Source organism: Sycon ciliatum, chromosome 1 (genome assembly GCF_964019385.1).
Source record: "Sycon ciliatum chromosome 1, ocSycCili1.1, whole genome shotgun sequence".
In the NCBI taxonomy this organism is placed as follows: domain Eukaryota; kingdom Metazoa; phylum Porifera; class Calcarea; order Leucosolenida; family Sycettidae; genus Sycon; species Sycon ciliatum.
This window is the reverse complement of record NC_088643.1, coordinates 47,885,442-47,900,429: the sequence shown is the minus strand read 5'-3', so window position 1 is coordinate 47,900,429 and position 14,988 is coordinate 47,885,442. Positions and strand designations below refer to the sequence as shown.

The 14,988-nt window shown below is 48.2% G+C and overlaps 1 protein-coding gene across 2 annotated transcripts; it reads left to right on the top strand.

Annotated features, from left to right (window-relative positions):
* Window positions 1–8,544: 8,544 nt before the first annotated feature.
* On the top strand, window positions 8,545–14,462 carry LOC135830029 (transcription factor Zelda-like). Of its 2 annotated transcripts, XR_010555981.1 has the most exons (5): window positions 8,545–11,367; window positions 11,786–11,947; window positions 12,327–12,437; window positions 12,870–13,826; window positions 13,857–14,462. XR_010555981.1 is itself a non-coding variant. In XM_065342418.1 (4 exons), exons 1-4 carry the CDS (start codon window positions 9,019–9,021, stop codon window positions 13,755–13,757), a joined length of 3,510 nt encoding a protein of 1,169 aa, XP_065198490.1. In that variant the 5' UTR covers window positions 8,545–9,018; the 3' UTR covers window positions 13,758–14,462. The 2 variants fall into 2 exon arrangements, 1 of the variants encoding a protein (XP_065198490.1); XM_065342418.1 differs by having other exon boundaries at window positions 12,870–14,462.
* The last annotated feature ends 526 nt before the right edge of the window (window positions 14,463–14,988 follow it).

Sequence of the window (14,988 nt, the reverse complement as noted above, 5' to 3'; positions counted from 1 at the left end):
TCAAAAAATGTACCCTATTCTGTACAACGCACACTTGTACATTCTCTTGCATGCTCATTCATACATACTCTCACACCAAGAGACCGGATATGACCGAGTAGACAGCCCAGAAATTGCGTACGCGTGCGACAGCCCGCGAAAGTGCACACTTTGCAACGACCTGATACTTGAAAAATTGACTGAAAAGTTACTGCGTAACCGTTATCTTTATCGGTTAACCGTTAATTCTTCGTAACCGGTCTGCAACCGGTTAATCGGACTAATCGTTTGAGCCCTACAAATAAGTATAGGGTTAGCAGTTCAACACAGGATGACCAGCTGTCCTTTCCTTCTATGGTTCGGAGCCTTTCTTTCGCAAACACAACTTTGCAGTACTAGTATTTCCTCAGAAGATACCAGCAGTGATGATAGCCTATAGGCAGTGATGATATAGCCTATAGGCAGTGATGATATAGCCTATAGGCAGTGATGATATAGCCTATAGGCAGTGATGATATAGCCTATAGGCAGTGATGATATAGCCTATAGGCAGTGGTGATATAGGCAGTGTACTAAGTGTGTACATGTATGTATGCCAGTACAGGGAGGCAAATCGCTGTATTTGTGTATTGCTCTAGTCCCCCAGGCGCACACCGGCGACGAGGCATTTCGAAGGTACAGGATGAAAAGAAAACGACATACAATGTGCAATGTATATTTTGTATTTTATTATATTTTTAAAGGATTTCCAAAAGGCTTTGGGCCTGTCGAGGGATCTCCTGCAAGAATAATGAAATGACACCTTTATGTAGAGGGAGCAGTTAATCGAGGATAGGCTAAGGAAATAGATCGAGGCATACAAAATCTGGTAATTAAGGAGTTGGGATACCGTCAGTGTAATGAATATATCGGCGAAAATGCTGATAGAGAGAATGCTTGAATTCGGGGAGGCTGGTTATAGAGGTAAGAGAAGGCGGTAGGCAATTCCATAGCATTGCAGCTTTGTTGGAAAAGAGGGAAGAAAAACGCACACCGTGATAATTGATGTTAAGTTTGTTTGGTCTTCTTGGACTTGAAGACAGTGAAAGGTGAACATGTTTATAAGTTCAAATAGAGGTACATGTACATGTAACTGGGTTCAGATACACAGAGATGGTACTGGAGATGGTACTGGAGATGGTTCTGGAGATGGTACTGGAGATGGTACTGGAGATGGTACTGGAGATGGTACTGGAGATGGTACTGGAGATGGTACTGGAGATGGTACTGGAGATGGTACTGGAGATGGTACTGGAGATGGTACTGGAGATGGTACTGGAGATGGTACTGGAGATGGTACTGGAGATGGTACTGGAGATGGTACTGGGGCTTATAAAAAAAAAGGCATACGACTACATGTACAAGTACACGGCGCTACGGGCAAACTGCCTGCATCAATTAATTATCCACCGCGATTCCTACTTATCTCAAGTAGTATCGCAGGTGTTTATGTGTTAACTCCATCTGCATTCACTAACATGCGATATTCTACAGACTCAGTCGGTCCACCATGTACCACTGAGCATCTGGAATATGAGCAGTCAGGCTTCTAGCCAACCTGAGTAGAACCTGTCTGGAATTCCGGTGAGGATCCCGAACAGCTACTTCTGAAGTATCTACTGCACTTATGTAACGTTCGTGTCCAGAAATAGATCTCATCGCTTCAGCCGACCTCAATCAGACGGTGCTAGCAGGCCGGACTACTTTGGTAAACGTTACAATCCCCTGCCAATCATATCTACTCGTTGACCGATCAATAAAATTAATCACTTTGCTCGTACATGTACATGTAGTTTCTGAGATTGCTCCATGAGTTCTGTGCCATGCCCATAATTGCAGCTGGCCTTCCAACGGCAATGAATCTCGACTCTAATTAACCGCAATCACCTGAAAACGCAGTTGCGACGTCAAGTGCAAACGTCCGACATGACCCATGCACTGGGTGTCGGTCACGCAGGACCTATCTAGGGCTAGGGCTATGCTGTATGCAAGAGTCAGCAGCAAGACATGATAATACAAGATGCATCGTGTTGACCTACACCGGACCAGCTATCGAAGCATACCTGGCTTCAACTAGCCTTGGGTCTACATCTCGACTGTTACCGGATAGTGGGATACAATGCAGCCGGCAGTACTGTAGAGGGATACAATGCCGGCAGTATCTGCTGCCAGCAACAGCGTCAGCAGCTTGAATTCTCGAAAGGAACAAGCTGCTAAGTCGATATGACTTTCTGTTGATGATAATTATGGTACAATAATCACAAACGATGGACAGCGTTTGTGTGGACGGGCGTGGTGACGCCGTCACAGTTCTGGAGGGCCTGTCTGGTCTCAGTAAGAGCAATTGCACAATTGGCCGCTCTATGTGCGAAGAGCGGGCAAACCTACTGGTAACATGGCAAGCGTTTACTCTGTCTGAGGAAGACGTCGACTGGCTTGTGCTGTTGGATTCCTTATAATAGCACAGTCATGGTCGTGAACATGCGAAGTGCTGTAGAATGGGAAATACAATCATGTATAGCAGTGTCAGGCTTAGAGCTAGACACGTGGTTCTGAGCAGAGCCACATGCAGTTGTGCGTGTAGGGCGGAGCTGTAGACATCTGAAGAACATCATCTGTGAGGGTGCAGCGAATAATCGATCTCGAAATAACTCTTTGGACTTCAGTCAACTCTAACAAGACGATCACCACATTTTGCAACTTAATGGATTGCGCCTTGTTAAATTACTGCTGAAATCAGGATACGGCAGCTCTGTGGAGCGAGGCGGGGTGGGCTTTCTGAACTGAATTCGAGGAAGGTCCGACATGGGCCTCAGCAGTAATCACCAAAGACGAAAATTTAATGATAGTAGCCGACTGGCCGAAATTAAAAAAAAAGAGTCTAAGATGCAAGATCGTTTGCTTCATGTTGGTGCTGCTGTGTGGCATGTCTGCAGCTTTCTCTGATGTCCCAACGACTACAAACGGTCAGGTCGAGATCAGGAGATCAAGCACAGCATTGCGATCAGGCACAGCATTGCGCTGCTGTCGCTGAAGTGCCGTGTGCTTATGCCCGGGTATGCTGCGCTGCACGGAATGTCTCCGTATTGCTCCCAGGGGATACGTGGTACTCGTCGTCAACAAAGTCAGAATATCTACCAGTACCCAGTACTACCTATTTCAAAGCATAAGACATTGGCATTGTACTCCAGGGCCTGTAGCCATGCATTGCTACTGGATCATTACAGGTGTACTGTTCGTGTGTCATAATATACAATAGCCATGTATCCATAGATCGCTAGGCTTTGGAGAGTATTATCTTCTCTCTGTTATAACGCTAGCATGAAGATCATGTTGACATTGAGATTGCATTATGTGTCTGCAAGCAGTGCTTTGACCTCTTGTTGTTCGCGAGGATTGTAGTCGTGCAGAGCGACGCAACGCTGATTGATAGCCCGCCGCCCAGCGTCCACGACAGGAATGTGTCAAATCGCCGGAGGAGAGGTTGTCCCACCTGACTTTACCGGGCAGCAGGCGCTTGTAGAAATGCATACACATGACCTGATGACCTGGCAGTGGCAATGCATACTACATGTACTCTATTTTTTTGTCCTTTGTTCTTTCTAGTCTATTCAAAGTTCACAAAATGCTTGCCTACCTGTAGGCTGTAGCAGGGGTTTCTGATCAATCCGTAGCGCAGTGTCTTACTCCCATGCATCGACTCGCTGATCGAGGCAAGAGTAGCCTGATTCAAGGCCGGCCTCTGGAGCACAACAGAGCAGACCGCCCTGTTGCTGAGGCAAAATGTGAGAAAAAAATGACAACGCGCCAGTCCCGCGGCCCGGACAGCCTCCAGGAATCCTGGAAACTGTGATTTCCATATTGATACCTGTACTTGTACAAGTTGTAGTACACCTGTACTACTGTATATGGTGCAAAGCGCACATTCCGCCATGTGCGGTGTTATCAACAGCTAGCCAAACACCAAAGAGTGAATGGGAGATCTAGGATTATCCAGGCTTCAATACCGCACATACTAAAAGTATAATAACTTGAACCAGTGAATGGCGTGTTTTAAAGTTTTTAATACCATTGTGCAGAAGAGTAGTCTGGGAATGTTCAGCCCCCTCTTGTTGTGTCTGTTCTGCCATGATACTTGAAGTACACAACAAACATACATGGCGCGTACGCACATTCTTCATGTCCGAATCCGTGTTCGGTAAGTTTATGATCTCCTTCAGCTCAGCTGATGACGCCATTGATGGAGAACAAACAAGGGAGGATCAGAACGACATACCATTGCCTTATATGAAGTGTAGTCAGTTCTGCCCCACGGGTGGATCGATGGTAAGATGATGGCGTCTTCTGACCATCCGACTGTCATCGCCATCGTGGTAAACAAGGAAGTGTACTAGTATGTTAGTCGTGACGTGGCACATGTGTTCCACGGTGACCCCCAACGCAGCCATTCCACCGCAGCTGTATCGTACTGTACGTGACCCTAACTCCTGACCTAAGGCCTTAACCTGCTATGGCTCTGCACTCGCACCACACTCTGCAGTACAGGACTTGAGGGGCACCATCACGGTACCAACGCATTGTTGGGGCACAAGAATAGCTACAGTGCATGTCAATCCTGTCCATGTGTAGATGCATGTTCTGGCGCGAATGTCAAAGGCCAATCTCCTGGAGATTCAATCACCAGCATTACAGACTGTGCATGCACTACACAATGCACGAGAAATCATCCTGATTAGTAGCTTATGCCCGTGGTGGTTCGAACACAACATTTTGTATACAAATGCGTTATCTGCAACAGTATCACCTGGGAATTCATGACGGCGTGACTTTGATACGTTCTAGCTGACCAAACAAGAGACTGATTTCCCAGTCTGTTTTGTACACTGACCGAAGCTGCACAGAGATGGTTTTTGAAACTGAGATGGTTAATAACTGGCTGCGTTCTAACAACTCTCCAGATGGGCATTTCACTTAATGAGGTGGTATCGGGTGAAGTGGCATGCGGTGGGTGGTCCCTGGAGCGTGGAAAGCTCGCCAAAAATACACTTCTCGCACGCTAGCAGACAAGTGTTAAATTCTCAAGTTCACATCCCCCTTCGTTATCCTAACACCAATTGTCTCATTCCACATGTTCAGAGGCTGCGGGACCTGTAGTAGAAGCACGGTTCAAACACGCACCCGGTCAACATTCACTTCACTGGTCTAATAATTAGGTGTTTACGTGATTGCCGAGGTGGTCAAAAATTACGCTTTTCTGTGGAAATCAACTAAAGTTACTTCAATGAAACAGTTACACGATGCCATGTTGGGATTATGGTGCACTTTGGCAGTTTTTAACGTAGATCTACCTACTGGTATTAAACTTTATACATTGTCGATAAATACATAGACAGAAATCCCCGATGACTTGGTTCAGTGTCGGACTCGGTAGGAGTTGGTATTCGCACTATCTCGAGGTACATGTACATGTACATGTACATATAAGACTTAGTCTATAATGTTTACGGGCAAAACAAACACACAAACACATACAAACACAAGCAGCACAAAACAGGGCTGTACAAGCACACGTGACATGTATCTCTGGTTTAGTTGTGTACTGTATTGGACTGCTCCTGAATGTGCTGTAAAGCACAGGATGAGCCACAGACTAGCGCGGTTGTTTGTTTGGGGATCCTTCACTGCTGACAATCATGAAGATGGATAAATCTAATGACGGTACCTTTGGGAGTGGTATAATTATTTCATGGGTTTGACTTCAAGATCATGTCAGCATCATTTTGTAACCTACAACGGTAAACCATCGTGGAATAGAACCTGGACAGGGGCGGGCAATGCTCGGCCTAACATGTACATTGTACATCGTATAATGTTACTGTACTTGGAAACGTCTCTTAGAGCCATACATGTACAGTATCCTTGTTCTTGTATTAAAGCTGTAAATGAACGAGCATGTACATGTACACGTATATGTTTACTGTGACCATGATTGTATGCTAACCCTCGTGTGCCAAATCGCCTCACGATTGCGAGGAATACTCGTAATGCGGGCATTAAATGATGATAAAGAAACAGCTGCGGTGAATTTCAAGGTAGATACCTGCACGACACCGATACTGAGCTCAGATGTGCAGCTTGCAGACGCACGGGCACTCAGAATTGTTGAACAAGCTGCAAATAGGTTACTGCGCCCGATCTATTTGAGGACTGCTTTACATTGATTGCCACGGGTGCGGCATCGAGGTGAAACACACGCCCGCAGCCCAATAGTGAGAAATACAGAGTCGTTTAAAAGAAATTAACCAGTTGAGGAAGCTGTGTAGTAGCCTTTAAAACCAGCTGACAATAGTGTGCACCACTCCCAAGCTACTTCGAAGTACACAGGTACATGTACCTTGATTCGTCAGGTTTGATCCGTACTACAGTCCATTCAGAAAAAAATGAACTTCTAGCTTTTGGCCATAAATGGGTCAAACGTTGATTTTTTTTAGAATTTTTTTCTGCAATCCCATATGGAATCCTCTTCCAATTATGTTTCTGAAGTTTTTTTGTCCAAAAAGCAAGCCATAGCAAGAATAGGATTTCGGCCAGGTTTTGCCCCAAAAGCACTGAATTGGGAAAAACCATCAAAATCCAGGCCGTTTGACCCCGCCTGCAACAGTGCATTCTGCGGTTCGAACCCCAGTTCAGGCACCCTTTTTGGACCCTTTTTCAAATTTCAAAGTTCGCAGCACTGCACTGTGTACGATGAAATCACGAAAAATCGCCAAATACGGGAGCTCGCCAGAGCCAGGACCCATCTTTTTATGAATGGACTGTAGAACTACGATTACATTGCACTGCTCTTCATCACTGACATCAGCACTGCATGGCGATCATTAGACTTCAAGCTACAGCATTATCAGCAGTTCAGACGGCAAAGAATCTAGGAGGCGTACCTATTTCAGTTATACAGTGTGAAGTTTGATATTGTTGTTGTGTAGTTATACAGTGTGTATATTGTGCAGTACAGCCAGAAAACCCCACCCCGTCTTGGTAATGTGTTGTCAATCGATTCTTTGTGTTCTCTTGGGGATGCCAGCAGCATGTCCAGTCGACTCTACTTCTTTGTACCAGGCTGTTGTTCAGTGTTCCACCCAGGGAGTCGTATGGTCTATACGACTCCCTGGTTCTGCCATTCCGAAATCTATACAGGAATCCACACTGTAAGGAGCAGGGTATGATCGCGCCACACTGCATGCTACAGTTGGCATTCAGACTCACCAGCGGCCCTGATGAGAAACATGTTGTTTGCTGGTTGGAATGTTCAAGGAAAACCACCGCGAGTAAAACCCGTGAAAATACTAGCGCAAGGGGAGCCCAGAGGGACTGCGGGGACGCATCAACCGTAACCAAACCAGGTTTTCATGCAGGACTCTTTAAAACTCGATGTAGTTGGAAGTCGTTGAAGATAAACGTAGTAGCATCTAAATACACTGAGCTAAGCCTGCAGTACATAGCTGTTCATACCCGGACATCATTCGAAGGTGACTGCAATTTGATCCCAGAGCGTCATGTGCTCCTTTCTCACGCTGCCAGAAGTTGGTTCGTGAATTGTTTTCGAAAGGTTTCTTACTTTTACCCGCGACTACCCCCATTCAACACATCTACGACGCCATCCTCCTACTGGATCGTCCGCGGACGATGTTTATTAACAACGCATGGAATGTTCCACTGAACTCTCCTTTCCAGACAGGTTCACATGCAGTCCATATTGACAACACAACAGTACAAGCATGTTAGTGTGAATGTTGATCTTCCATCGCTCCGCTTGCTTGCGCGTCGATCCTCTTTGGGATTACGTTTAGCTATGCGCAGCTTGTTGGACTCACAGCTCAGTGTCCAGCACGGCAGCAGTGTTTACACGAATGAGTTTATCTCGCCAACCACTGTCCGCGACAGCCGGCGGCAAGGGGCTCAGAAACTTTGACAACTCATGATTGGTACAAGAGTCGTTTCGTGTACTTGTATGCAGTAGTGTTGCGCCAGCATTCATCATCTCGTTTTTTTGACAGTCATAACTGACACTGAGAAGTCCAGCATTGCATAGCATTGGCATGTTAGTTCTGACATCGGACTTTGTGATTCTCCCATGCCGTGTGCTCGGACCATGCCACGTGTACTGATGTAGGTCTACATGCGCACCAATCACGTCGTAGCTTCTGACCTGAACACGAAGAGTGTGTGTGCGTGTCACTGCGCTACATACATGACTGTGTGTCAGCATTGTGTGTTTAGTTTACAGGAACTGCACGCGGATCGCTGGACTGCACCTACTAACCACGAAGTGTCTGTCTGTCCTGCATGCAGTGCTGCAGGTCTGCGAGTGCAGACTGCGGAGTGTGGAACGATGCCATGCCTTTGTCCTTGCGCACCCCATACACAACAGAACAATACACCACAGCTTTGTCCGCGCTGTCGTTTTACACACCCGTCTACCAAGGTATATCACGTGCTGTTGAAGAGTGGAAATTTTGAATCGAGACCCCCTGGACGGGGCAAGGCTCGACAAAATTCAGCGTTTCTCCGGGTCGCCGAAACAGAAGAACAAGGTCCCGAGGAAGACCTTGATGAAGATAAGTTATCGACGCTGCAATAGAATAAAGTGGCGAAAGACGGACGGAAACGGCAACAGGATTGTTCTGGTGAGCTAAGTATAGACTGCCGTTTCTCCACCCTTTCCTAGCGGCGAAGGCTTGCCTGTCAGACCAGCTCACTGCCAACACACTGGCTGATGTATTTTCGGCTACGAACTAAACAACGTGGTCAAGGAACCAGCTCAAACTTGCTGTTGAACTTCGCAAGGGGCGGGAGGAATTTAGATTGATTCACAGCTCGTTTCGGAGCGGGACAACTCCAGCTTGAACGTAGCGGTATCCGGCCTGGGCCTTTGCTTGGACGTCGCACGCCGACGAGGATTGCAATCTCTCGAAACTATAAAGATCAGTCACAACGCTCAACATGTCCAAAAATCTGAAACAAAGTAGTCAACGACTTGCAGCGGCTACGGGACAAGGAGGAAAGGGATTACCACCACTTGCCGGTGCCAGCAAGAGGAACGACAACAGTGCGCGATACCCCACAGATTTGCCAGTGCAGCCAGCAACAGCATATCACGGAGGGAATCTTCCAGGATTCAAGCGTGAAACAGCGCATCACCTACCGCTACAGTCACCCGCGCAAACTCCGAGCAGCTCACACCGTGCTCAGGATCGACCACGCTACCTGCCCTCAGAGTCATTAGCCTCTCCTCAGTGGCCAGGCCCTCAAGACAGTACACACAGTAACTATACAAGTCTACCGGCAATAACAAGGCCAGCCAGCCAGCAGCAGCAGCATCACCAGCAGTATACGCTACACAATCAACCCAGCCAATCATATCCAAGTGCAAGCCATGGGAATTTCTCATCTCAGAAGTTGACCACACCAGTAACAGGTCAACATCAGCATCAGCAGCCGCACCATCACCATCACCACCATCACCAACAACAGCAGCATCCAGTACTTGATAGCTACGGTGGAGGTAGTTTGACGTGTGCTTCGCCAGCAACCTCAGTACTCACAGAGCTGCTGCCACCAGCAGCAGGGGGACGGCTTCCCGTGGACAGAGGTCAAATCATTGACACCACCAAGCAAGCATTCCCCTATCCTGGAATGACAGCAACGCAGCAGCATCAGCTCACAGCAGAACAACAGCAGCAGCAGCAACAGCAGCAACCACAACACGGCCAGCTCCAGCATTCCCAGGCAGCAGCCCCCCATCACCATCACCAACAGCAGTCAGTATCAGGTCACGCATCTACCTTGCCGCCGCTTGCTGGCGAGCCGAGAACAGTAGCACGCCTATCACATGCCGGTGCGGTTCAGGCTCTAGCTGGTGATACACTGGGACAAGCTGCCTACAGTGGTGAGCCGCAGACCACCGGACTAGCACTGCCTAGCATCAGTGCTTCTAGTCAATTCCCTGCCATGTTCCCGACTACAGACACTCTAAGTACATTGGACTCCAGCCTCACAGCCAGCACAGCACTACCTCCGTTCCTTACTGCCGCTAGCCACGCTGGCGGTGTAGCGGGCAATTTGACGGCCACGACGGGATTGTCCGGTGTGGCGTCTCCGTCTTCACTTCAACTGCGTCAGCTCATCCAGGCCTACGGCCTACTGTCGCCGTCCACATTCTCTCGGGCCGTGTGCAAGCGTGGCCACTCCATCTCACCACTCTCAGACCTTATTCCAGGCGACCTGATGAACTCCCTTGTCCGTGGCTCTCCCATGCCACTGGTGGCACTCGATGCAAGTACTGGACAGCAACTTCACCTTAGCCAAATCCAGCAACACCAACAGCAGCAGCAGTCATATCCTGCTGGCACGACCATGGCACAAGCCACTCTCCCACAACAGCCTGGTCAGCAGCGGCCAGTGACAGTGGATATGGCAGTGGTGACTGCATCCAACAGCAACAACAACAACCAGAGGTATGTCACGCAACAACAGCAGCAGCATGCTGGTGGTGGTGGGCATGAAGAAAGCATGGTGATTGGTAGCAGTGACATGCATCAGGACGTGGCTATGCTGCACAACACTGCTGCTGCTGCCACTACTGTAGCAATGAGCAGTGCAGAGTCATATGCACACGGTCATGCGCCGCCAACAGTACACTACACAGGAGCAAGCAACGACGGCAACGACATGGGACAGTTGTCTCCTCCAAACGCACAGTACCCTCCTCATCATCCAATGGTCACTAACAACATCAGTGTCAATGTCCAGACCACAGTCACGGACACCTCACCATACGAGCACATGACACCTCAGATTAGCCAGCCACACCACCACCACCACCAGCAGCAGCAGCAAGAACAGCATCACCACCAGCACCAGCACCAGCAGCAGCAGGAGCAGTCAGCAGCGCATCAGTCAATGATGGGTCATGACGGTGGACACTACGACTACCCCGTGCATGTGGACATCAACAGTTCGTCGCAGTGCACCGTACCGGGCTGTACGCAATGCGGCCCCATGATGTCCATGCATCATCACAGTGTAGCAATGATGCAGCACTGTCCGCCGGCACCGGAAGAGTACCTTGTGGAGATGCAGGTATGTCGCTGGTCCAATTGCCTGATGCAGTTCCCTGACCAGGAAGATCTGGTTCAGCACATTGAGAAGATGCACATTGACCAGCGGCACAGCGACGACTACATCTGCCTGTGGACCGGCTGCTCTCGTCAGCAGAAGCCGTTCAATGCACGCTACAAGCTGCTGATTCATATGCGTGTCCACTCTGGCGAAAAGCCGAACAAGTGCACGGTGAGTCTAAGGCTTGGTTTGGCAAGAATGACCGTATAGTTTGGCAAGATTGACTGCTTGGTTTGACAAGAATGACCAATTGCATTACCCCGCTTCCCACTGCCTATCTGCTTTTAGTAGTATGTTGCAATCCAGGAGTATGGTCGTGACAGACACACATGCAGGAGCTTAAACACTCCGGTTCTCACATACTGCAGATAATGGCAACCTTGGCTCTAAACTTAAAGTCATCACCACAATTGCATGCTACACCGTTGGGTACTATGCTTCTTTGCTGGTTGTAACAAAGGAAAGAAAGTCTGCTCGTAGGCCAAAGCCCTGTGGTGCTAGGGAAAAAGTATATGTTACGTCTATGCAAAGTACATTGATGGTCAACAATGGTTTGCTCTGTTCTGTGCAATGATTGTGATCTCCTTAGCATGATGGCTGTGACAAGGCGTTCTCTCGCCTGGAGAACCTCAAGATTCACATGCGTTCCCACACTGGAGAGAAGCCGTATCCTTGCCAGCACCCTGGATGCACAAAGGCGTTTTCCAACTCGTCCGACCGTGCCAAGCATCAGCGCACGCACATTGAGCAGGTAAGCCGAAGGCAATTCATGACTCCATCTCCAGACATGTTTCCATTGAGAGAACAAGGCATAGCCTACACTGTAGAAGATACTTCAAATTTCAAATGGCCGTGAACGATGAACACTTGCACATGCGCAAGTACACAATACTCCCCAGTAGTGTGCAGCCATTGCCCACTGTAGATCAAAGCACACTGGACGCCATCGAGATTGCGTGACCTTTCCTTCCAGTCAGTGCATGCGCTGCGTGTACAACGTGTACAGCTCAGAATACACAATAGCTGTACCGGAATACTTCATTGTAGTGTCATTTTTTGTGCACACACTCCGTACTGACTTGCAATGCACAAGTCCCAAGCCCGTGTTCTTTCCGTTCTGTTCATTTCAGAAACCCTATGCATGCACCCATCCCGGCTGCACTAAGCGTTACACGGATCCCAGCTCACTTCGCAAGCATTCCCGCACTCACACCAAGGACATGCAGGCAGCAAGGAAGAAGGTGAGGATCACAAATGCACACTGCTTGTTGTATTTCGCTTTCTACCACTGGCAGGTACCATTGTCCAACAGCTTTCCACTAATTACAGCCGTAAAGTCGTGTTCAAAAGCCACGGCTTGTAGGACTTTTTGGGGGAAACTCTGCAGGCTTCTACATGAGACAGGCGTCTATACAAGACAGGTACAAGTATTTCTATGTATATCAACACTAAAACCAGGCTTATGTGCCGACAGTGTATCTTGAAAATCAGGCTTCTATCAGTTCAAAACAGGCTTCTATAACAAGACACTACTGTATCTTAAACATGCATGAAAGTGCACCTTCTACACATGTACATGTAGTAGAAGAACTTATTTTGTGTTTTGTTAACATCAATACAAGTACATTGTACAAATGAATGTATGTGTGTGCTTCTTGTCTCTCTAATGTCAGATCAAACTTGACGACACACTGGGCTCAACAGAGAATGGTATTGAAGGTCTGGACAGCCTCCTCTCCATCCAGTCTCTTAGCCATGGCAGTCCGAAGGGCACCACCATGGCAGGCACGTCGGACATGTCCGCTGTCAACTCGCCCAGTGCAGCCAGCCAGCACATGCCCAACGTTTCACTGATGAGCCTCGGATCGCCGCGCGAGTCCATGCCCGGAGGCTCCTCCGCCGGCATGCCATCGCCCTTGAAGTTGTCCGCGTCGAATCGTCTGGGTCACCCCTCGCTGGACCAGGGCTCGTCCGTTGGCACTCCGATGACTTCCACACCACATCACACTCTACCACCAGCTTCACTGAATCGCCACCAACCATTGCCCCACATCGGCGGCGACATGTCCCCTGTCACCACTAGTGCTGCTATGCACATGAACACCAGTCCAGCATCCTACCCGTCACAGTTCACCTTTGACACTAGTGGACAGCAGCAGCGACGACACGAAGAAAGCCTCCATCCCAACAGTCGACCGTACATGACACCGAGCTCTACTGCTCATCGCAGGTCTCCAAACGCAAGGTCCTACGGCAGTGGCATGCGAGTGAAGAGCTTTTCGGGCAATGAAAGTGGACTGGGAGCATCGGCCATGGACGGTTCTCTCTCAATGATGCCTCCCGGCCATGGTCATGGTGGTAGCAGCATGCAGGTGACATCTTCTGCCACGGGACAGCCAGCCGCCCCACAGCAACAGCACCCGAGGGCACGCAGAGCGTACCATCAGCAACCACAGCACCACCATCACCAGCAGCAGCAGCAACAGCAGCAACCTGCTTCGAATAAACATGATGATCAAGATCTCGGTTACTCCAGCACTGAAGAGTTCCAAATCGTCTAGCGGACACAAAGTGACGAAAATTGTTGACGTAACCGAATAGCTTTGCATGACATGACGTAACCGTATAGCATAACCGCATGACATGACGTACCGGCTAACTTTACTTCTTTCTTTCCGTTGAATATGACGTAAGATGAATACGAACTACTCTATGAATGATTGCATTTCTATCTGTCCTACCTGTTATCTCTTGACATACTGAGAGTGGGTGTGAACTATTATACAGAACTAGTAGAGCTATATTGTTAAGTAAGTGCAAACGCAATCATAATAGTGAGCAGCATAGCATTCATTTCGCTTCCGTCCGGGTGCAAATCATTCCTGTTGATGCCATTCATTTGCATGCAACTCCTTCTTTTTGGATAGTGCAGTAATAATTATTTTAAAAACCAAGTAAGATTTCAAGTATCATACAGCTACAGGCTTTTAAAGTGTTTACCGTTTCATGCACAGATTACTAGTATTATATCTTCCCAGTAGAAGCAACTCGTCACATCCACATGTAAACTGAAGATCCGCACATCCTATTTTTTAGTATTTTCTAGACATATTTTAGTCCATATTTTAGTTGTAGTGTGGCTAAGTTACCATTCATCCATAGCATTTACAAACCGTGGCATTTCACTACATACAACTGTAACATTCTGATAGTCAGGCATTGTGAGTATCATAATAACGATAATAAAATGGATCTTGATAGTGAAATTCCGGTCCTCTGTATTGTGTGTCGACCGCAGGGTAACTTGCATGCGTAGCTACCAGACTAGGTGTGCAGCACACTGTGATGTACATACACCGTCAAGCACCGCGAGAGCGCCCCCGTCTCACGAGAGCACCCCGCCTTGATTTACAGCCAGGGGAAGGGAAATCATATACCAGAGTGTTGCTGAGTTTGCATACTGCGAGAATCTTACTGTGCTAAGGTCACACTTGGCCTGTTTTTGTGTGGAGCTGGCATCCGCTCGAAGGTAAACTGAGTACGGATTGACTGCACGACATGCAACGTGCGTACACGGTCCGTGTGGTATGACCTACAGACAGGACACCACCTCCACAACTTAGGGACCTCAAGACGACCACAAAAGGATGAGATGGTGGGGCGCACTCGCGGTACTGTATGGTGCATGTATCCTTTTGCTAGGCGCATGGCATCAATCAGCCTGTCACGATGTGAATGTTTCATGTGGCTAGTCATGTCCTTGAGACTTGGTTGGTGTTAACAACAGATACG

What these genes read in the sequence shown, in the direction of transcription:
- LOC135830029 (XM_065342418.1), top strand. Translation starts at nt 9,019, where the DNA reads ATGTCCAAAAATCTGAAACAAAGTAGTCAACGACTTGCAGCGGCTACG. An exon ending in AGCGCACGCACATTGAGCAG is followed by an intron (nt 11,948 to 12,326) that starts GTAAGCCGAAGG and finishes TGTTCATTTCAG; the next exon opens with AAACCCTATGCATGCACCCA. An exon ending in TGCAGGCAGCAAGGAAGAAG is followed by an intron (nt 12,438 to 12,869) that starts GTGAGGATCACA and finishes CTCTAATGTCAG; the next exon opens with ATCAAACTTGACGACACACT.